The 23,975-nt window shown below is 43.7% G+C and overlaps 1 protein-coding gene across 2 annotated transcripts; it reads right to left on the bottom strand.

The window, feature by feature from the left end:
- Positions 1-397: 397 nt before the first annotated feature.
- On the bottom strand, positions 398-22,296 carry LOC311147364 (TBC1 domain family member 25-like). 2 transcript variants are annotated; one of them, XM_084184051.1, is made up of 7 exons: positions 22,093-22,296; positions 17,759-17,868; positions 13,584-13,738; positions 12,022-12,146; positions 11,662-11,853; positions 10,866-11,141; positions 398-3,734 (listed from the first exon to the last, which is right to left on the bottom strand). In XM_084184051.1, the coding sequence occupies exons 1-7, from the start codon at positions 22,156-22,158 to the stop codon at positions 1,980-1,982; spliced, it is 2,679 nt and encodes an 892-aa protein (XP_084040177.1). In that variant the 5' UTR covers positions 22,159-22,296; the 3' UTR covers positions 398-1,979. The 2 variants fall into 2 exon arrangements, with proteins under 2 accessions (XP_084040177.1, XP_084040178.1); XM_084184052.1 differs by lacking the exon at positions 17,759-17,868.
- Between the last annotated feature and the right edge of the window lie 1,679 nt (positions 22,297-23,975).

Below are 23,975 nucleotides of genomic sequence, written 5' to 3'. Positions count from 1 at the left end.
GAGGCTGGTAACTCTAATGAACTAATCCTCTGCAGCAGAGGTAACTCTGAGTCTTCCTTTCCTGTGGCGGTCCTCATGAGAGCCAGTTTCATCATAGCGCTTGGTTTTTGCGACTGCAGTTGAAGAAACTTTCAAAGTTCTTGACATTTTCCGTATTGACTGACCTTCATGTCTTAAAGTAATGGACTGTCGTTTCTCTTTGCTTATTTGAGCTGTTCTTGCCATAATATGGACTTGGTTTTTTACCAAATAGGGCTATCTTCTGTATACCACCCCTGGTTGAGAGAATGCCAAGAGCGTGCAAAGCTGTCATCAAGGCAAAGGGTGGCTATACTTTTTTGGTTACTACATGATTCCATATGTGTTATTCCATAGTTTTGATGTCTTCACTATTATTCTACAATGTAGAAAATAGTAAAAATAATGAAAAACCCTGGAATGAGTAGGTGTGTCCAAACTTTTGACTGGTACTGTATATATATATTTTTTAAATCTATTCCTGAAGTGTACTTTTTGGAAATCAGGATTTTCCATGAAACCAACGTTATTCTACATGTTAGAGGCATTTTTGTTCTACATAATATATTTATATCTGGACGTTCCACAATGTTGTGCCCTGCTGAAAGCGGCCGATATCATTCACAGCTAAATGTTTCGCTTCAGAGTACAGCTTGACCAATCAATCTAATAACTGACAGGAAATTTTAAAAATCTAGACTTACTATAACATAATACTTATTATTCATGTTTACACATATTTATAACCATTCTCCTACAGCCATGATAAATCCTACTCTAATGAAATATTTTAGCACCATATAGTAGCCATCTGCGCATTGTGCAATGTAACCGTCGCCTACGATCACAGCGCCATACATGATCAGGGCAAATGCATCATTTGTGCAATGTGATATATTAAACAGTTTGATCGACTGAATGATCAATTGATTCATTAAACCCCTGAATAGCAAAACATACCCCTTAATATACCGTTCAGTTCATAGCAGTTATGTGCGATATAAAGCAAACAAAGTCAATTAAGAGAGCAAATGCAGAAACTAGCCATGAAACTACAGTACTGAAACCCAATAACTTTTCTTTGCCGTTCAGATTCCTATACAGCACACCATACTTCATAGTTTATTTGGAAAGAACTTCATCTCACCTTGATACTTAAAATGTGACCTTGCAACACAAAATAATATACAGTACTGAAATTATTTTGATAGAAAAGGTAAAGATAACCGAGGTGATCAACACAATGCAATTATAAATATGCAATTATGACTCATGAATATAACATTTACAAAACTCAGTTGTTATGTCCTCATAATCACTATGATGGGATGTGTGCGGTCAAATACAGGCATATTTTACATATTCTCAAGAAGAGGGCATTTAAGGGAATCACAAGACTCATTCATATACATGTTGTTCATATTTTTCTATAGTTCCAATGGCCAGTGCCCACCGCTCCCTCCAACTGTAGCCAAGTCAGGGAATAAAGGGGCAGGGCTTGAACCAGTAACCACACACACTGCCGTTAGCGCAGTCAAGACTAGCAACGTGGCAGTGTTGGTTCTTAGCAGTGTGATCACACAACTACAGCGCTTTGGTCAAGAAGACACAGTTGTGGCTTATCCAATATAAGGTTCTGTGGGCAACACGCGATAAACGTGTCCAGCCCTGGGCCCTAATATGAAGTTAAAAAGGTGTTTGAAACATTTTATTATCCCTGTAACTAAAAGAGAAGGCAAAAATAGAACATTGTGAAACAGTGAAAACTTGATGGAAGCGTGCATAGCAAGGCAAGAGTAAGCATGAGGATTTGTTGATTAGAGGAAATGGAGAGAAGAGCAATATTGACAGCATACACAGGGAAAACTATCAGTAGTAACCTTCCAGTCAAGTCTGGTATGGGTGGAGAACTAAATGAGATGAGCAACGATAATGGGACAAACAGCTAGAGTAGGCCACCATTAGTCATTGTAGTGTGTTGGGGATATAGTGACAGAAGTCAAGAAGGAGAGAGGGAGAGGTGAAGAAGGGGAAGGTATGGTGTCAGCCAGGTTATAGGTGGAGTTTGGGGAGGATGGTTGTGGGGATGACAAAGGGGTAAAAAGAGGCCTGGTGGCCGAGGGGGGCGGGGAGTGCAGAGCAGCAGTGACTGTGGTGGGCGAATCAGAGCTGACCTCGTCCCCTTCCTCCGAATCCCATACCTCACTCTGCAGGTAGTCCGCAAACAAGGCCTTGGCGCGCTGCAGCACCCTGCCCAGATTGTGTCTACGAACAAGGCGGTCAAAGTGCATAGCCAGCTCGTTGTAATCAAAGCTGTTCTTTATAATGTGGTCTCGATGCTCCAGCAGGATCGACAGGCACAGGAACAACATGAAAGGATTTCCTTTGCCAAACTCTTGAGGAGGTGGCAGGGAACAAGGTTTGATGGTGGTATTCTCTGGTTTGGTTGAATTTGGAGTGTGGGGCGCGGTGCTGGAGGCTCTGCTGCAAGGAGATTGGAGGTTACTAGAAAAGGACTTGTTCACCGTTCCGACGGGCAGCGAAGGAAGAGCTCTCCCGAAGGACAAAATAGGCGAGGAGAGCAACGCTCGAGACAACAGCGGAGAGGAAACCAAGGACCTCCCTGTGGGGGTAGCGGGTGAGTTGGCTCCGGTTCCATTCGGCACCGAGGCAAAGGAAGCAAACCCTCTTGTGGCTTTCTCTGGCGACTCAACCCTTCCGTTGGGTAAAATGGGAGAGGTGAACTTTGGTGACGGGGTGTCTGGGGAGGCACCTCTCCAACTCGAGGGGGAGGGAGTGGACCCTGGAGACAGAGAGGAACCATTCTTCCAGCTTGGCAGGCCAGGGGGAAACGAGGAGGCCGGAGAGGCTATTTGTCCATTTGGGGAGCTCCTCTCCTCTGTATCTGGGTTGGAGGACTTGTCAACGTCCGTTATAAGATGTGCTCTCTCCCCTGGGTGCGAGGAGGCTTCCATCTCAACAGGACCCTCTGGTGGGGCTCTCTCCTCGAAATCTAAGCTGTCCTTGTTCCGTGCACTGTAGTATTTGAACTCGTCAAAACTGGTCTGCTTCTCGAAGGAAGGAACAGGCACATTGTTGTGCGCCTGCTCCTTTCCTACGTAAGGCATGTCAAAGTTCCCCTCACCCTCTCTTCTGGCTCCTCTGTCCTCCCTCTTTCCTTCCTCCATTTTGATCCTTCTCCCCCCATCTGCCTCCTCTCTTGAGGGCCTCAACATGTGTCGTCTCCGCTGCTTCTCTTTCTGCTCCCCTTCTTCACCAGCATCCCCTGTAATGGCGGGCCTCTTTTCAACACCACTCTCACATGTCACTATGGTCTGGTCTGTTTCTAGCGGCGGCCCAAGAAGCTCCACTTCTGTTTCAGGAGGGTCAGGGGGCAGGGAGCTCCAGGTGACCTCCAGCATCCTCAGGGCATCGTCGAAGGCAAACTCCCGTTTGAGTTCCAAGAGCAGCCAGCGGTAACAGAAGAACAGGTCATCAGCTCCGCGGGACACCAAATAACAGTAGAACTCGGGGTCGGAGTACTGCAGTAGCAGCTTCAGATGCTGGAACTTGACGGACATGAATTGGCCATCCGGGCAGAAGTTGCCCTCTAGGCGTTTCATGATGCCACAGAAACAGATGAATGCATGTGCCTCATTGTCCATGACGGCAAGTATCGGAGAAGCAATATCACTCATGCCTTGGCAGTACGACACCTACGAAACAAAGAGTTCAGAATAAATTAAACACAGCAAAAATATACAGGGCACCAGACTAAGATTTCTCCCTGGTGCCACTAACGTTTTCAGTTGGTGGCACCAGCCCATGATTTCGGCGTCACGCAATAGAAAAAATGTGTAATCATTCACAGTCCTTTATTAAGAGGTGTAATAGACTACTGAGATGATATTCAAGAAACAAGTCGTTTCATCTAAACATGTGCATGCAGGAATGCATGATTCAAGATATTTTGATGTGCAACCTAATCCAGTGATTGTCAAATCTTGGGTTGACAATTAGGCTATTGTTGTTCTATTTTACTGTTAAAATAGGGCTTCAGAATTGTATTTTGTTCAATAGAGATACATTTGCCTACATCTTTATATGCATTAATATCATAGGCTAATTTATTTGGGGCTAATTCACCACCTGAGTAAGTGGAAACTCAAAACACATTAGCTACAGTGAGGGAAAAAAGTATTTGATCCCCTGCTGATTTTGTACATTTGTCCACTGACAAAGAAATTATCAGTCTATAATTTTAATGGTAGGTTTATTTGAACGTGAGAGACAGAATAACAACAACAAAATCCAGAGAAACGCATGTCAAAAATGTTATAAATTGATTTGCATTTTAATGAGGGAAATAAGTATTTGACCCCCTCTCAATCAGGAAGATTTCTGGCTCCCAGGTATCTTTTATACAGGTAATGAGCTGAGATTAGGAGCACACTCTTAAAGGGAGTGCTCCTAATCTCAGCTTGTTACCTGTATAAAAGACACCTGTCCACAGAAGCAATCAATCAATCAGATTCCAAACTCTCCACCATGGCCAAGACCAAAGAGCTCTCCAAGATGTCAGGGACAAGATTGTAGACCTACACAAGGCTGGAATGGACTACAAGACCATCGCCAAGCAGCTTGGTGAGAAGGTGACAACAGTTGGTGCGATTATTCGCAAATGGAAGAAACACAAAATAACTCTCAATCTCCCTCGGCCTGGGGCTCCATGCAAGATCTCACCTCGTGGAGTTGCAATGATCATGAAAACGGTGAGGAATCAGCCCAGAACTACACAGGAGGATCTTGTCAATGATCTCAAGGCAGCTGGGACCATAGTCACCAAGAAAACAATTGGTAACACACTACGCCGTGAAGGACTGAAATCCTGCAGCGCCCGCAAGGTCCCCCTGCTCAAGAAAGCACATATACAGGGCCATCTGAAGTTTGCCAATGAACATCTGAATGATTCAGAGGAGAACTGGGTGAAAGTGTTGTGGTCAGATGAGACCAAAATCACGCTCTTTGGCATCAACTCAACTCGCCATGTTTGGAAGAGGAGGAATGCTGCCTATGACCCCAAGAACACCATCCCCACTGTCAAACATGGAGGTGGAAACATTATGCTTTGGGGGTGTTTTTCTGCTAAGGGGACAGGACAACTTCACCGCATCAAAGGGACGATGAACGGGGCCATGTACCGTCAAATCTTGGGTGAGAACCTCCTTCCCTCAGCCAGGGTATTGAAAATGGGAATTCCAGCATGACAATGACCCAAAACACACGGCCAAGGCAGCAAAGGAGTGGCTCAAGAAGAAGCACATTAAGGTCCTGGAGTGGCCTAGCCAGACTCCAGACCTTAATCCCATAGGAAATCTGTGGAGGGAGCTGAAGGTTCGAGTTGCCAAACGTCAGCCTCGAAACCTTAATGACTTGAAGAAGATCTGCAAAGAGGAGTGGGACAAAATCCCTCCTGAGATGTGTGCAAACCGGGTGGCCAACTACAAGAAACGTCTGACTTCTGATTGCCAACAAGGGTTTTGCCACCAAGTAGTCATGTTTTGCAGAGGGGTCAAATACTTATTTCCCTCATTAAAATGCAAATCAATTTATAACATTTTTGACATGCGTTTCTCTGGATGTTTTTGTTGTTATTCTGTCTCTCACTGTTCAAATAAACCTACCATTAAAATTATAGACTGATCATGTCTTTGTCAGTGGGCAAACGTACAAAATCAGCAGGGGATCAAATACTTTTTTCCCTCACTGTAGATCACTAACTCTAAACATAATACCCACTGCTGGTAGCCATGTATTAAGGGATTACTTGGGATGGGGGTCACTTTTATTTTCTTGCTTTGGGGAGGATTTTTTTATTGGGCACAGGGGAGGATAGTGCATTTTCCCCCCGGTTTCCATTTGCCGTTTTGCAGGTTTTACTATATAATTTCTTCCATCCTAGCCAAATTTCCTCATCTGCTTGCCTCCCCTCAAGGTGCTTTGGTACTTTCCTTATGCACAACACTTTTCGGCATGCTAATTATACCACAGTCTACCAGTCGATCCTGCCCTCTATCCACCATTCATAGTGACATTAGTGGTAGGTGGATTGTTTGTCCAGATCTGCAAATCAGCTAACTAGTAATCATACCACACATAAAATCATTCAAAGCTTTCAATATAAATCCAAAACAACAAAGAGGAATAGCTGATAGGCAGCGGAGAGGCCATTGTGCATGAAAAGAACAGTTAAGTGATGAGATACGCTGCTCAAAAAAGTTCCCCTATTGATCTTATTTAGGGACAATAAAATTATCCAACCTAGACTAGCCAACAACAGCACAATGCATTGAATAATTGCATTATTGTTTTCAAATGAGTACAAGATTCTACTCTAGGCTGTAAAATGCAGTGAATGTCATTTGAATAATGGTGCAAAAGCCCTGTGATTTGAATGCTTCATTCCGAATTAACTGCATCTAGCCAAGGCAGCCATTTGGATCAGTTGTGGGTCTACTCTCGACAGGTTATAGGACTTAATAATTGAAGTTTGGAGGAGTGCGTCCGGTTGGATGAGAGGCTCTCTTTGGAAATGAGGATGGGCACTTTAAGCAAAATGAAGTATGCAGGTAGGCATATGTGTATGTTTTAGGATGTGCAGTATATTTTCAATCCAAGGCACTCTCACGAATGGACGATTTAAACACCTTTTATGGATAGGCTACAAGGCCAGGATAAAAGAAAGACACCCGACGACACATTGCGGTTGAACCAGACTCCGTTACAGTAGGATAAGGGTAGCCTACTGAGGGCTTGGTTTTTAATCAAGTGAAACCAAAACAAGCAGCTGTTACAGTAAAGTAACTTAAACGTTTCTAATAAAAGAGGGTCGCTGCACTGGCATCATCTCATTTCTCGTTTCATGATGGGCATATGGACATATATGGAGGGGGTTTTAAGCACGTCCAAAATAATAATTAGGAGCTGGCTAAAATAATGCACAATACAAAGATAAAGAGGGGACGTCTGCTCACTGTTTTGCTGCTGCCAGACTAGATCTTTTAATAAAGCTTTGGTGATTAACATTTATTTCAAAGCAGTCTCACGAGCCAAAGCCTTAAAAAGGACAAGAAAGGCACAGTAGCAGGCCAGTCTGGCTGGATTTCTGCTTCTGGTACTGAGATGTGCTGTCTGTTGTGGTTCATCATTCTCCCAACTCCTCCTATAATAATGTGGCCACATATGCTTCCAGCAGGCCCAGTTATTCAGGAAAGCTTAATGCACGCTCTGCTTCCTCTACGATCCGAGCGGCTATTCCTCGTGCACTTTGAACCTGACGTGTCAATATAGCCTAAATATATTTGTCATTTAACTTTTAAAATGCATGGCATTTTACAGTGGGGAAAAAAAGTATTTAGTCAGCCACCAATTGTGCAAGTTCTCCCACTTAAAAAGATGAGAGAGGCCTGTAATTTTCATCATAGGTACACGTCAACTATGACAGACAAAATGAGGAAAAAAAACCAGAAAATCACATTGTAGGATTTTTAATGAATTTATTTGCAAATTATGGTGGAAAATAAGTATTTGGTCAATAACAAAAGTTTCTCAACACTTTGTTATATACCCTTTGTTGGCAATGACACAGGTCAAACGTTTTCTGTAAGTCTTCACAAGGTTTTCACACACTGTTGCTGCTATTTTGGCCCATTCCTCCATGCAGATCTCCTCTAGAGCAGTGATGTTTTGGGGCTGTCGCTGGGCAACACGGACTTTCAACTCCCTCTATGGGGTTGAGATCTGGAGACTGGCTAGGCCACTCCAGGACCTTGAAATGCTTCTTACGAAGCCACTCCTTCGTTGCCCGGGCGGTGTGTTTGGGATCATTGTAATGCTGAAAGACCCAGCCACATTTCATCTTCAAGTCTCCCGAGTGGTGCAGTGGTCTGTGCCACTAGAGATCCTGGTTCGAATCCAGGCTCTGTCGTAGCCGGCCGCGACCGGGAGACCCATGGGGCGGCGCACAATTGGCCCAGCGTCGTCCAGGGTAGAGGAGGGAATGGCCGGCAGGGATGTAGCTCAGTTGGTAGAACATGGCGTTTGCAACGCCAGGGTTGTGGGTTTGATTCCCACGGGGGGCCAGTATGAAAAATTTAAAAAAAAAATATGTATGCACTCACTAACTGTAAGTCGCTCTGGATAAGAGCGTCTGCTAAATGACTAAAATGTAAATGTAAATGTAATGCCCTTGCTGATGGAAGGAGGTTTTCACTCAAAATCTCACGATACATGGCCCCATTCATTCTTTCCTTTACACGGATCAGTCGTCCTGGTACCTTTGCAGAAAAACAGCCCCAAAGCATGATGTTTCCACCCCCATGCTTCATAGTAGGCATGGTGTTCTTTGGATGCAACTCAGCATTCTTTGTCCTCCAAACACGACGAGTTGAGTTTTTACCAAAAAGTTATATTTTGGTTTCATCTGACCATATGACATTCTCCCAATCCTCTTCTGGATCATCCAAATGCACTCTAGCAAACTTCAGACGGGCCTGGACATGTACTGGCTTAAGCAGGGGGACACGTCTGGCACTGCAGGATTTGAGTCCCTGGCGGCGTAGTGTGTTACTGATGGTAGGCTTTGTTACTTTGGTCCCAGCTCTCTGCAGGTCATTCACTAGGTCCCCCCGTGTGGTTCTGGGATTTTTGCTCACTGTTCTTGTGATCATTTTGACCCCACGGGGTGAGATCTTGCGTGGAGCCCCAGATCGAGAGAGATTATCAGTGGTCTTGTATGTCTTCCATTTCCTAATAATTGCTCCCACAGTAGATTTCTTCAAACCAAGCTGCTTACCTATTGCAGATTCAGTCTTCCCAGCCTGGTGCAGGTCTACAATTTTGTTTCTGGTGTCCTTTGACAGCTCTTTGGTCTTGGCCATAGTGGAGTTTGGAGTGTGACTGTTTGAGGTTGTGGACAGGTGTCTTTTATACTGATAACAAGTTCAAACAGGTGCCATTAATACAGGTAACGAGTGGAGGACAGAGGAGCCTCTTAAAGAAGAAGTTACAGGTCTGTGAGAGCCAGAAATCTTGGTTGTTTGTAGGGGACCAAATACTTATTTTCCACCATAATTTGCAAATAAATTCATTAAAAATCCTACAATGTGATTTTCTGGATTTTTTTCTTCTCAATTTGTCTGTCATAGTTGACGTGTACCTATGATGAAAATTACAGGCCTCTCTCATCTTTTTAAGTGGGAGAACTTGCACAATTGGTGGCTGACTAAATACTTTTTTTCCCCCACTGTATATGCAGCATAAACACAACCAGTCAATGTTTTCATCTGATTAGAAAAGTCTCCTGTAGGCTACTTGCGCACGTTCGTCCACGCTAATATAATTCCAGCATCCAAACAGTGCAATGTGCACCGGCCATTTGATGAATGGAAAAAGACGTTACAAAACATCAAAAAGTTTAATGACATTAGGAGATTGTCAAGCTAAGCCTTCGATACAAGATAGGGAGGGATGCATTTACTCTTTTTCGAGAATGACAGTATTTGATTGTGGTGTTGAAAACGCAAACCATGATGTTGAAGTGCCATATTCTTTACTTATTGGTTGTGCGGTGCAGTGGCACAGAAACCGGTTGGTGGAAGATTTGTTGAATATATTTTATATCATAAACGTAGCATGTAAATGTTGAAAATCTGATGCCCTCCTAGCTGATCATTGTCTGCAGCCGGCTCTGACCGTAGTGTAATGAAACGGGCAGGGAGAGTGAGCTCGTCCGTGGTGGTCGGCGAACCCTCAACCTTCTGGCCCATAACCCTGCATGGCATCGACTGTGCCACAAAAGCATGCTGAATCCCCCCCTTGAATGATCCCTAATCTAATAGTAAATTCAATGTCCTAAAAAAACTTCACAATGAGGCCTGCAATGGCTGATGCGCTTTTAGCTCGCTACGTATCTCAAAGTAATTTCAAATATCTTGGTTGTAAAATAGAGCTCAATATTAAGAGTCAAGAAATACAAATTGTACCTACAGAAAGCTGATAATCTCCTCTCTTCAACAGTGACAATAGTAATTGAAATGGTATAGCCTACAATCAGAACAAATGTTTTTCTCCCAGAGTATGGGGGAGAGGGAGTGCGTGGCTCGCTAATCACAGCAGAAGGCCCCAGCGAAACAGGCACAGGGCAGAGACTTTCATTACAGGAATCATGAGGATAATGCACATTACTGTTTGACCAAATCATGGTTTTAGTAGCTTAAAAAATAGGATGTTTGGAGTGAGGTGAGCATGTAGAATGTGCAGATCGCATCAATGCGACCAAATATAATATAATATAATATAACAAGTCAAAGGGTCGCAAGATGCGACTAAATGGTCGCAGTCTGGAGCCCTGACATATGATCTCCAACAACTGGGCTTACATATCACTGCAGGCAGACTGAGTTTACTAATCATAACTCAATAGCAAATAATCAGAATCTAAGATGCCAAACAGGGGAGAGGGGAGAAAGGAGGGGAGGGAAGAGGAGATGAGATGAGGAGGGAAGAGGAGAGGAGATGAGGAGGGAAGAGATGAGATGAGGAGGGAAGAGGAGATGAGATGAGGAGGGAAGAGGAGAGGAGATGAGGAGGGAAGAGGAGAGGAGATGAGGAGGGGAGGGGAGAGGAGATGAGGAGGGAAGGGGAGAGGAGAGCAGAGCAGAGCAGAGGAGAGGAGAAGAGGAGTTGAGCATATCCTTCGTTCACTGCATTTATAATACCACACCCTTTAGCATGTCTGCATGTCAAGGAAATTAAAAAGAATGCAAACAAAATATAGATCCCCACACCTGTGGATGTGTAATGGCAAAGGTGGTAAGCAGGTCGGTGAGAGCAGTGAGGTGGGGGCTGTCCTCTGAGCCGGCGTAATAGGGATGGGCCCGGTCGGTCCTCAGGACGTCCTTCAGTACGTTGCCCCTGATGAACTCCAGGTCCTCTGGACTGGCCCTTGCTGACCACTCCCCCTTCAGCTGGTCATACTCCCTAGTCTTGCTCTTCATGTAGTCCATTCTCTCCTGACCGGTCAGCCCATCGGGGTACACGTTCAGGAGGTATCGCCAGACAACCTGGGCACAGAGGAAAGGGTTTTTGACATACAGGATATAGCTAAAATCTCTGCGTTCATATAACACAGTAATATATAAATATAGCTCTCCTACCTCCAAATGGCATTTCTTTGTGCTATTTTTTCTTGTTCCACATTGAATGACCTACATAGATAGTCTGTTTACACTCCAAAATACAACAAGGATACACCCAAATGCTCTATTCCCACATCTAATCCACATTTTAGGAAATTATTAACATCCAAAGAGCATAAGTAAACACTTCCCGTCAATGTTTTGGAGAACATATGCCCTTCTCAATCACAACTCAAATGTTGCATAAATCTCCCATTGACATCAATGCAAGGTTTAGGGGAAAGTCTAAGTTACACACACTCAAGTTAGGATTCGGCCCTATGTGATTTGATCTGATATTTCAGCAATTTCAAATTAGATTTGTGAAACTGTCTGGTATTGAGGGTTAAAAAAGCTGTCCGGTAGCAGACTTGCTGTTGGAATCGCTCAGTGAATGTCCAATTACCTTGCGTAGAGAGGGCTCCACCCCACCATGATAGATGCGCAGCCTCAGTTCCTCTGGCCGGGACAGCTGGCCCTGGCCATTGAGGTAACTGTGGAACTCGGCATCACTCAGAGGGGGCTTGAAAGGCTTCACCTCCTCCCCGTACGACCAGCTCAAGGCCTGCTGTACTCTGGACAGCGTTCGACCCATCATCTGAACAGAGACAGACAGCGAGAGTTTAAACCCCAGGTGGGTCATTGGAAGCAACACTAACCTAGTGGACATATTTAGCATTAGCAGAAGGTCCTGACTCAAGACAACACTGACTGGATGGTAAAAAATATGGCTGACAGTGTGAAGAGCGAGAGTGTCGTCAGTAACCTGGGACAGCAGGGACTGGGTGAAGGGAAGGGCGGCAGCCGCCAAGGACCTCCTATCCCCAGGAAGCTGGTCAGAACCAATCACATCTTTGGGGCTTATTATGTCCCATTCTTCCATAACGGGACCTTAAGGGAATAAGAAAGTGGGAAAACGAGGTGATCGATCAATGAATGTATGAAGGAGAGGCCCACAAATATATTACAAAAAAAGTTTTAAATGGGAAAGAGATGCTTGGTACAAACTACACTGAACAATTTCAAAGATTTTACTGTGTTACCGTTCATATATAACTCTGTCAATTGAAATAAGTTCATTAGGCCCTAATCTATGGATTTCACGACTGGGAATACAGATATGCATCTGTTGGTCACAGATCACTTTTAAAAAACGTAGGTGCATGGATCAGAAAAAGTCAGTATCTGGTGTGACCACCATTTGCCTCATCTCCTTCTCATAGAGTTGATCAGGCTGTTGATTGTGGCCTGTGGAATGTTGTCCGACTCCTCTTCAATGGCTGTAAGAAGTTGCTGGATATTGGTGGGAATTGGAACACACTATTGTACACGTCGATCCAGAGCATCCCAAACATGCTCAATGGGTGGTGACGTTTATTTATTTCATTTTCAGCTTCTGTGAATTGTGTACAGTTCCTTGCGACATGGGGCCATGCATTATCATGCTGAAACACGAGGTGATGGCGGTGGATGAATGGCACGAAAATAGGCCTCAGAATCTCGTCACGGTATCTCTGTGCATTACAATTGCCAACGATAAAATGCAATTGTGTTCGTTGTCCGTAGCTTATGCCATTGCATACCATAACCCCACCACCACGGGGCACTCTGTTCACATCAGCAAACCACTCGCCCACACGACATCGTCCTCACCAGGGTCTGACTGCAGTTCGGTGTTTTAACCGACATCAGTGGGCAAATGCTCTCCTTCGATGGCCACTGGCTTGCTGGAGAAGTATGCTCTTCACGGATTAATCCCGGTTTCAACTGTACCAGGCAGATTGCAGGCAGACGGATGAGCTTCCCTGAGATGAGCTTCCCCGAGACAGTTTCTGACAGTTTGTGCAGAACTTCTTCAGTTGTGCAAACCCACAGTTTCATTAGCTGTCCGGGTGGCTGGTTTCAGACGATCCCGCAGGTGAAGAAGCCGGATGTGGAGGTCCTGGGCTGGTGTGGTTACACGTGGTCTACGGTTGTGAGGCCGGTTGGACGTACTGCCAAATTCTCTAAAACGACATTGGAGGTGGCTTATTGACATTCAATGCTCTGGCAACAGTTCTGGTGGACATTCCTGCGGTCAGCATGCTAATTGCACGCTCCCTCAAAACTTGAGACATCTGTAGCATTGTGTTGTGTGAGAAAACTGCAGATTTTAGAGTGGCCTTTAATTGTTAATACTGAATCACACACACACACCAAATCAACGACTGTACCAGTTCTTAGTGGTGACCCAAAGGAACACAAACAGAGACTGACATTAACAAGAGATTGGCTTTCACTAAATGACCTAAATGGATATACAAGTGAATGTTTGACAAGTCTGCTTACTGTCTTCGGAGAGATGAATGTCCATCTTGAGCTGTAGATAAGGTTTAGCAGCACTGACAAAAGCAGCATCTAAATCCCAGTCAGAAAGGAGAGAGAGATACACTTCCACACCTCCACGGTCCCGGGAGAGGTAACTTATCCCAAAGTTGCGTTTGCTAATTAGGAAACAAGAAAAATAAAAAAAGATTTTAAAAAAGCTGATATCTATTCTAGAAAGCATGGCAATCCAAATACAGTGCATTTGGAAAGTATTCAGACCCCTTGACTTTTTCCCCATTTTGTTACATTACAGCCTTATTCTAAAATAGATTAAATAAAAATGTGTCCTCAATCTACACACAATACCCCATAATCACAAAGCAAAAACAGCTTTAAATAAATAAAAACACTGAAATATCACATTTACATAAGTATTCAGACCCTTTACTCAGTACTTTGTTGAAGGACCTTTGGCAGCGATTACAGCCTTGAGTCTTCTTGGGTATGACGCTACAAGCTTGGCACACCTGTATTTGGGGAGTTTCTCCAATTCTTCTCTGCAGATCCTCTCAAGCTCTGTCAGGTTGGATGGGGAGCGTTGCTGCACAGCTATTATCAGGTCTCTCCAGAGATGTTCGATCGGGTTCAAATCCGGCCTCTGGCTGGGCCACTCAAGGACATTCAGAGACTTTCCTGAAGCCACTCCTGCGTTGTCTTGGCTGTGTGCTTAGGGTCGTTGTCCTGTTGGAAGGTGAACCTTCGCCCCAGTCTGAGGTCCTGAGCACTCTGGAGCAGGTTTTCATCAAGGATCTCTGTACTTTGCTCTGTTCATCTTTCCCTTGATCCTGACTAGTCTCCCAGTACCTGCCGCTGAAAAACATCCCCATTGCATGATGCTGCCACCACCATGCTTCACCGTAGGGATGGCGCCAGGTTTCCTCCAGACTTGGCATTCTGGCCAAAGAATCTTGTTCTGAGTCCTTTAGTTCCCCTTTGGCAAACTCCAAGCGGGCTGTCATGTGCCTTTTACTGAGGAGTGGCTTCCGTCTGGCCACTCTACTATAAAGGCCTGATTGGTGGAGTGCTGCAGAGATGGTTATCCTTCTGGAAGGTTCTCCCATCTCCACAGAGGAACCCTGGAGCGCTGTCAGAATGACCATCGGGTTTTTGGTCACCTCCCTTACCAAGGCCAGGTGGCTAGCTCTTGGAAGAGTCTTGGTGGTTCCAAACTTCTTCCATTTAAGAATGATGGAGGCCACAGGTGGTTTACCACAGGTGGACTCCAATCAAGTTGTAGAAACATCAAGGATGATCAATGGAAACAGGATGCACCTGAGCTCAATTTCGAGGGTCTGAATACTTATGTAAATAAGGCATCCGTTTTTTTTTTTTTTTTTATAAATTTTCACAAACAAAACAACTTTTCGCTTTGTCATAATGGGGTAAAAATTCATTTAATCCATTTAATCCAAGTCTGTAACGTAACAAAATGTGGAAAAAGGGAAGGGGTCTGAATACTTTCCAAATGCACTGTATGTCCCACTCCATCATTTCTTTAAACTTTACTGTAGACAAAGCTTTCTCTCAAAACAATACTTTCTAATATTGTCTGCAGAATGGCGAAGGTGCATAAAGACGCTAAATTCAGATACAGTGGGAGAAAAAGTATTTAGTCAGCCACCAATTGTGCAAGTTCTCCCACTTAAAAATATGAGAGGCCTGTAATTTTCATCATAGGTACACGTCAACTAAAATCACATTGTAGGATTTTTAATGAATTTATTTGCAAATTATGGTGGAAAATAAGTATTTGGTCACCTACAAACAAGCAAGATTTCTGGCTCTCACAGAGCTGTAACTTCTTCTTTAAGAGGCTCCTCTGTCCTCCACTCGTTACCTGTATTAATGGCACCTGTTTGAACTTATCATCAGTATAAAAGACACCTGTCCACAACCTCAAACAGTCACACTCCAAACTCCACTATGGCCAAGACCAAAGAGCTGTCAAAGGACACCAGAAACAAAATTGTAGACCTGCACCAGGCTGGGAAGACTGAATCTGCAATAGGTAAGCAGCTTGGTTTGAAGAAATCAACTGTGGGAGCAATTATTAGGAAATGGAAGACATACAAGACCACTGATAATCTCCCTCGATCTGGGACTCCATGCAAGATCTCACCCCGTGGGGTCAAAATGATCACAAGAACTGTGAGCAAAAATCCCAGAACCACACGAGGGGACCTAGTGAATGACCTGCAGAGAGCTGGGACCAAAGTAACAAAGCCTACCATCAGTAACACACTACGCCGCCAGGGACTCAAATCCTGCAGTGCCAGACGTGTCCCCCTGCTTAAGCCAGTACATGTCCAGGCCCGTCTGTAGTTTGCTAGAGTGCATTTGGATGATCCAGAAGAGGATTGGGAGAATGTCAGATGAAACCAAAATATAACTTTTTGGTAAAAACTTAACTCGTCGTGTTTGGAGGACAAAGAATGCTGAGTTGCATCCAAAGAACACCATACCTACTGTGAAGCATGGGGGTGGAAACATCATGCTTTGGGGCTGTTTTTCTGCAAAGGGACCAGGACGACTGATCCGTGTAAAGGAAAGAATGAATGGGGCCATGTATCGTGAGATTTTGAGTGAAAACCTCCTTCCATCAGCAAGGGCATTGAAGATGAAACGTGGCTGGGTCTTTCAGCATGACAATGATCCCAAACACACCGCCCGGGCAACGAAGGAGTGGCTTCGTAAGAAGCATTTCAAGGTCCTGGAGTGGCCTAGCCAGTCTCCAGATCTCAACCCCATAGAAAATCTTTGGAGGGAGTTGAAAGTCCGTGTTGCCCAGCGACAGCCCCAAAACATCACTGCTCTAGAGGAGATCTGCATGGAGGAATGGGCCAAAATACCAGCAACAGTGTGTGAAAACCTTGTGAAGACTTACAGAAAACGTTTGACCTGTGTCATTGCCAACAAAGGGTATGTAACAAAGTATTGAGAAACTTTTGTTATTGACCAAATACTTATTTTCCACCATAATTTGCAAATAAATTCATTAAAAATCCTACAATGTGATTTTCTGGATTTTTTTTCCTCATTTTGTCTGTCGTAGTTGACGTGTACCTATGATGAAAATTACAGGCCTCTCTCATCTTTTTAAGTGGGAGAACTTGCACAATTGGTGGCTGACTAAATACTTTTTTCCCCCACTGTATGCTGTCATTGTTTTAGCATTATCCATTAAGTTTTTTTTAACTACGGCACGTAAAAAAGTTCAATGCGCCAATAAATCAGCACAATCTACTATTGCGGCTTTTCAAATTGCCGGCGTCTTGGAGCTAAAATTGGGATCATGTATACTGTGCTAATGCTAGGGCTGGCATAATTACCGTATAACAAAAGGTTATGGATGAAGACCGTAAAATAACACTTTTACAACAAAAAAAACAGCCCGGCATTTGCGCGGTTGAGTCCATTTCTGCGATTACATGGTCTCTTAAAAATGTGATGAAACTTTGTTGCTCCTTGCTGAAACAAGCAAGGTGTTGAACAAGCAATGAATAGAATGGGCTTGTAAGCTCTAACCCTGGCAATTTGACTGGTAAACTCATGGGTACACTCGCAATGGCTGCCTGGTATTGTGATGCCATAATTTCCATGGTAATGTAGAATGTTCATTCAAATAAGGAATTAGAATACTGTAAGTTAATAGGACCTCTATGATTCAAATGATGTTAACTGATGTGGCTCATGCAATGGGATGTATTTTTTGTAATGTCAGTTGAGTTGAATCAACAAATCACAGCACATATTGATGGTTTTTACTTCCTGCTTTTACTTCCTGCCTTGTTCCTATGGGTACACTCGCAATGGCCGCCAGTCCACCCATTATGCCATCATTGACTTGAATGGTGACGCTAACTCTATTTCTATGGCAGCACATGCAGTCCGGAGCGGAGGAAAGGAGAAAATGTGCGTAAAAAAAAACAAAAAAATGTGGCTGGCCAATTACAGTCATCCAAAATTCCAACACAAAAAAAAGAGTAACTGAGAGCAATGTACAATAGGGCAAACTTAGAAAACAAGGCATTTGTCATAAGTGCATGGGGCCTGCCACTTTTATGCACCTCCGCTATTCTGCTTTCCATGTCAATCAACAACACTGTAGACGTTATGATGTTGATGATGCTTCTCACCCATTTAACTCGAAGGCTCGGATGAGGATGTGCTGTAGCACCTCTAGTGACGTTATCTGAGGATCCACAGCAAATGAGCGGAACTCCACTGGCAGCATCCCCTCACACTTCTGAGGAAGGTGAGAAACAATCATGTAAATGTAACCATTCATTGAGGTACATTGTAGGCCTATTTCATAACATACAGTCGTGGTCAAAAGTTTTGAGAATGACACAAATACTAATTTTCACAAAGTCTGCTGCCTCAGTTTTGATGATGGCAATTTGCATATACTCCAGAATGTCATGAAGAGTGATCAGATGAATTGCAAAGTCCCTCTTTGCCATGAAAATGAACTTAATCCCAAAAAAACATTTCCACTTCATATCAGCCCTGCCACAAAAGGACCAGCTGCCATGTCAGTGATTCTCTCATTAACACAGGTGAGAGTGTTGACGAGGACAAGGCTGGAGATCACTCTGTCATGCTGATTGAGTTAGAATAACAGACTGGAAGCTTTAAAAAGGAGGGTGGTGCTTGAAATCATTGTTCTTCCTCTGTTAACCATGGTTACCTGCAAGGAAACACGTGCCGTCATCATTGCTTTGCACAAAAAGGGCTTCACAGGCAAGGATATTGCTGCTAGTAAGATTGCACCTAAATCAACCATTTATTGGATCATCAAGAACTTCAAGGAGAGAGGTTCAATTGTTGTGAAGAAGGCATCACGGCGCCCAAGAAAGTCCAGCAAGCTCCAGGATCGTCTTCTAAAGTTGATTCAGCTGCGGGATCGGGGCACCACCAGTGCAGAGCTTGCTCAGGAATGGCAGCAGGCAGGTGTGAGTGCATCTGCATGCACAGTGAGGCGAAGACTTTGAGGATGGCCTGGTGTCAAGAAGGGCAGCAAAGAAGCCACTTCTCTCCAGGAAAAACATCAGAGACAGACTGATATTCTGCAAAAGGTACAGGGATTGGACTTCTGAGGACTGGGGTAAAGGCATTTTCTCTGATGAATCCCCTTTCCAATTGTTTGGCGCATCCGGGAAATACCTTGTCCGGAGAAGACAAGGTGAGTGCTACCATCAGTCCTGTGTCATGCAAACAGTAAAGCATCCTGAGACCATTCATGTGTGGAGTTGCTCCTCAGCCAAGGGAGTGGGCTCACTCACATTTCTTCATTCGGAAAGTATTCAGACCCCTTGACTTTTTCCACTTTGTTACGTTACAGCCTTATTCTAAAATTGATGAAATTATTTTTTCCCCCTCAATCTACACACAACACCCCATAATGGCAAAGTGAAAACAGTTTTTTAGCAAATGTATACAAATTAAAAAAACAGAAATACCTTATTTACATAAGTATTCAGACCCTTTGCTATGAGACTCGAAATTGAGCTCAGGTGCATCCTGTTTCCATTGATCATCCTTGAGATGTTTCTACAACTTGATTGGAGTCCACCTGTGGTAAGCCACCTGTGGCCTCCAACATTAATGGAAGAAGTTTGGAACCACCAAGACTCTTCCTAGAGCTGGCCACGCGGCCAAACTGAGCAATCGGGGGAGAAGGGCCTTGTTGGTCACTGACAGTGCTCCAGTTCCTCTGTGGAGATGGGAGAACCTTTGAGAAGGACAGCCATCTCTGCAGCACTCCACCAATCAGGCCTTTATGGTAGAGTGGACAGACGGAAGCAACTCCTCAGTAAAAAGGCACATGACAGCCCGCATGGAATTTGCCAAAAGGCACCTAAAGGACTCTCAGACCATGAGAAACAAGATTCTCTGGTCTGAGGAAACCAAGATTGAACTCTTTAGCCTGAATGCCAAGCGTCACGTCTGGAGGAAGCCTGGCACCATCCCTACGGTGAAGCGTGGTGGCAGCATCATGCTGTGGGGATGTTTTTCAGCGGCAGGGACTGGGAAACTAGTCAGGATCGAGGGAAAGATGAACGGAATAAAGTACAGAGAGATCCTAGATGAAAACCTGCTCCAGAGCACTCAGGACCTCAGACTGGGGCGAAGGTTCACCTTCCAACAGGACAACGACCATAAGCACACAGCCAAGACAATGCAGGAGTGGCTTCAGGACAAGTCTGTGAATGTCCTTGAGTGGCCCATGCAGAGCCCGGACTTGAATCCAATCGAACATCACTGGAGAGACCAGAAAATAGCTGTGCAGCGACGCTCCCCATCCAACCTGACAGAGCTTGAGAGGATATGCAGAGAAGAATGGGAGAAACTCCCCAAATACAGGTGTGCCAAGCTTGTAGCATCATATCCAAGAAGACTCCAGGCTGTAATCGCTGCTAAAGATGCTTCAAAGTACTGCGTAAAGGGTCTGAATACTTATGTAAATGGAATATTTCCGTAAAATAAATATATATATGCAAAAATTTATAAAAACCTGTTTTTGCTTTGTCATTATGGGGTATTGTGTGTAGATTGATGAGGAAAAAAATATATTTAATCAATTTTAGAATAAGGCTGTAACGTAACAAAATGTGGAAAAAGTGAAGGGGTCTGAATACTTTCCGAATGCACTGTATTCACCTGTATTTACCCACCAAAGATTAAACGCTAATTAGCTGCTAATGTGGCTATCATAAAGAACTACAAATGCCATGATCTGGACGAGACTGCCGAATCGAGACAAAGGTAAGAATCTCTCGATTAACTATCTAATGTTAGCTAAACGTAGTAATGAATAAATTGGCTACATTTCTTTAAATTGACAATTTTGTGAACTGTCTTGTGCAAGTTTTAAATTTAGACAATACCTGTTAGCAAAGGTGTCAGCTAGAGATGATGTGCAGGAGCTTGCAGGGATTTTTAGTTTTGCATGATGTCTACTTTGATGCTAATTAGCATTTGAATCTGAGACTAAATAAAGCCAAGCATACTGATAAAAGTCACCTTGTCCGAGAGACACCAGGATAAGCCTACACGAAACACAGCTCTTATTTTAAGTGTTTCTAAAATCTCCTATGGGAAATGGATAGTGGGAAATGATTGGAACCATTTCCTTGTTTGACTGCTAGGTTTTATGACACCGCCACTGTGGGGCTCTATATGGTGGAGTTTAGTTTAGTCAGCTATCTGTCACCAGGGGAGTGTTCATTGCAACTTGCATTGGAAACAGTTTACCGTTTAAGAACCAAACAGAAGCAAACAGAGCAAACGAAAAGGTGAGGGAGTCCGGGACCTACCTGAATTGGTCTAATAATAGTAACTCTCGTTTTCGTTGCAAAACGGTTTCAGTTTGGAGTAAATCGGCTTGCATTTTGCAACAAGACAAAACGTTTTGCAACTGAATCCGAATAATGAATAAACCCTCTAAAGAATACACCCCTGGGTTGTAATCATTATGCCGAATCTGTTGCAAAACCTATCTGAATGTGTCCAATAGAAACTCTCGTTTGCATTTGGTAAATGGTTTGTTGCAAAACTTTCGCAACTGGCGAAACTTTTTGAAACAGAATCAGCGTAATGAATACACCCCTGGAGTGGTGATGTTTACTAAATGACTCACTTGTACTAAAAACCATCTAGCTAACTTCATATCACCCAGCCACGTCACTGTGGGGTTCTGTCTGTGAATCGCTGAATTCATTATTTGGAATAACACAATTAACCTACTAGCTAACTGTCAAGACTTGTTAAGATCAGTTGACTTACAATCTTGCTTTCTATGCTTTTCCGAGTGCATGATCACAACGCATCACATCAGCAGGTAAACCCATTGTCAATCCCCGAATCTCCCTAATCTGTTAGCTAGATTTATTTTTCTTAAATCAATTATTGACTTTTTGTAGTCAGAAGATCCAAGAGGGTTGGTTACGTTAGAATAATGCCGCGTTCAAAACAACTTGGAAATCTGACATTTTCAAATTCCGATTTCAGCGTGTTTTTTTACCCCTGGGAACTCGGGGAAAAAACGAGCTCCACAGGAATGGTCATACAATTATGAATTCCAAGTCAGAAACGTGTGCATCGTTCTTGATCTCCGACTTTCGACCTGAAGATCACTGACGTCAAGATTTGACCCCCCTCCTCCTTGTCTTGAAAACACCATACTGTACACTTTTCTCATTATATGTTAGCAACAGCAGGCTCAATGCTAAAAACAAAAAACAAAGCACTGGTCTGGACTGGGCAGATGAAGTGAATTAGCAGTTCCAACATCAAGAAGGCACGCTACAAGCTACAGCAAATGTCATGTGAAATGGCTCAAATACGTCGGCCACAGTGATGACAATAGCTAGCTAGCTATCTATCTGGAAATGTGATACCTGTCAAAATACGCCAGGGTAGCCCAGCTAGCTAGCCGCTGCTATTCCATCATTCACATCTTCCTCACCTTGACTTTGACACGCACTACGCCCCTCTCCTCCTCAGTTGCCATGTTTAGGAGTTCACTGGACATAAGACCGTTGTATTCACTTTATATTTTTCTTATATTATAGCCATTTGTAAAACGAGAAGAGACCGATTGCGGCGACTCATTTTCTCCGTCGCCGCTTTGTCCAGACCTGTAAATCTGCAAGAATAAGATAAATCTATTTCCTGTTTGACTGGAATGAGCTATCAAAATAAAAGCGCTTCTCAAACATTTGCAGGACTTCACTGAAGCTCATTTACCAATTTATCAATGCTTATTTCCGTTATGTTTTGAATAACAAGAAACAGAAAACAGATATAATGTACAGATTTACTAAACCATTTGTCAAAAAATACCTTTCTTGGTAACAAATGAGGACTTTTAATATTGCAAAAAATGATTGAAGTTTCAGCATTTACGAATGGAAATCAGGATATGACGCTTATATACATTACATCATTTAGTGATGCTTCTGAATCTTTTTTTGTTTTGCATGCAGAGGAATGCTATAATCACCAGTATTTTACATCGGTATGACAATTAGCTGGAATCTACAAATTATATGGTCACGGTTAGTGTGACATGGTTGCAATCAATTCCATTTTAAATTAGGAGATTGGAAAACAATAATTGAAAACAGCAATTTCTTTTTAATGAGGGTTTTCCAATTCTTGAATTCACCTTGCATACATACTTCACCCCTTCCTTAGAGAGTGCTGAGTGTTCTATCCATAAACTTTTACGAAAGCGCTGAGTCACTACAACACAACACCTTTTGTTAAAAGAGTCATGCTTGATTTATGGTGGCATTTGGGCATGGTATTTTGGAAAAAATAGATGTTCCAGATGTTTTATTTTATTTAAATTTATTTTTGGTACATCTTCCCATTCTACATCAACTAAATTGAACAAAAATACACTACATGGCCAAAAGTGCTTGTCGAACATCTCATTCCAAAATCATGGGCATTAATATGGAGTTGGTCCCCCCTTTGCTGCTATAACAGCCTCCACTCTTCTGGGAAGGCTTTCCACTAGATGTTGGAACATTGCTGCTGGGACTTGCTTCCATTCAGCCACAAGAGCATTAGTGAGGTCGGGTACTGATGTTAGACAATTAGGCCTGGCTCGCAGTCGGCGTTCCAATTCATCACAATGGTGTTCGATGGGGTTGAGGTCAGGGCTCTGTGCAGGCCAGTCAACTTCTTCCACAACGACCTTGTCAAACCATTTCTGTATGGACCTCGCTTTGTGCACGGGGCATTGTCATGCTGAAACAGGAAAGGGCCTTCCCCAAACTGTTGCCACAAAGTTGTAAGCACTGAATCGTCTAGAATGTCACTGTATGCTGTAGCGTTAAGATTTCCCTTCACTGGAACTAAGGGGCCTAGCCCGAACCATGAAAAACAGCCCCAGACCATTATTCCTCCTCCACCAAACTTTACAGTTGGCACTATGCATTGGGGCAGGTAGCCTTCTCCTAGCATCCGCCAAACCCATATTAGTCCGTCAGACTGCCAGATGGTGAAGCGTGATTAATCACTCCAGAGAACGCGTTTCCACTGCTCCAGAGTCCAATGGCGGTGAGCTTTACATCACTACAGCCAACGCTTGGCATTGCGCATGGTGATCTTAGTCTTGTGTGTGACTGCTCGGCCATGGAAACCCATTTCATGAAGCTCCCGACTAACAGTTATTGTGCTGAAGTTACTTCCAGAGGCAGTTTGGAACTCGGTAGTGAGTGTTGCAACCGAGGACAGACTATTTTAATGCGCTACGCGCTTCAGCACTCGGCAGTCCCGTTCTGTGAGCTTGTGTGGCCTACCACTTCGCGGCTGAGCCGTTGTTGCTCCTAGACGTTT

The sequence above is a fragment of the Coregonus lavaretus genome, assembly GCF_964263955.1.
Source record: "Coregonus lavaretus genome assembly, chromosome: 20".
Lineage (NCBI taxonomy): Eukaryota > Metazoa > Chordata > Actinopteri > Salmoniformes > Salmonidae > Coregonus > Coregonus lavaretus.
Note: the sequence above shows the minus strand (reverse complement) of the source record. Positions and strands in the feature narration are given on the sequence as shown.

Coding starts and splice junctions, on each gene's coding strand:
- LOC311147364 (XM_084184051.1), bottom strand. CDS start 22,158: ATGTCCAGTGAACTCCTAAACATGGCAACTGAGGAGGAGAGGGGCGTA. Junction 17,869..22,092: donor TAGTGCGTGTCAAAGTCAAG/GTGAGGAAGATG, acceptor CACCTTCCTCAG/AAGTGTGAGGGGATGCTGCC. Junction 11,854..12,021: donor CCCAGTCCCTGCTGTCCCAG/GTTACTGACGAC, acceptor GTCTCTGTTCAG/ATGATGGGTCGAACGCTGTC.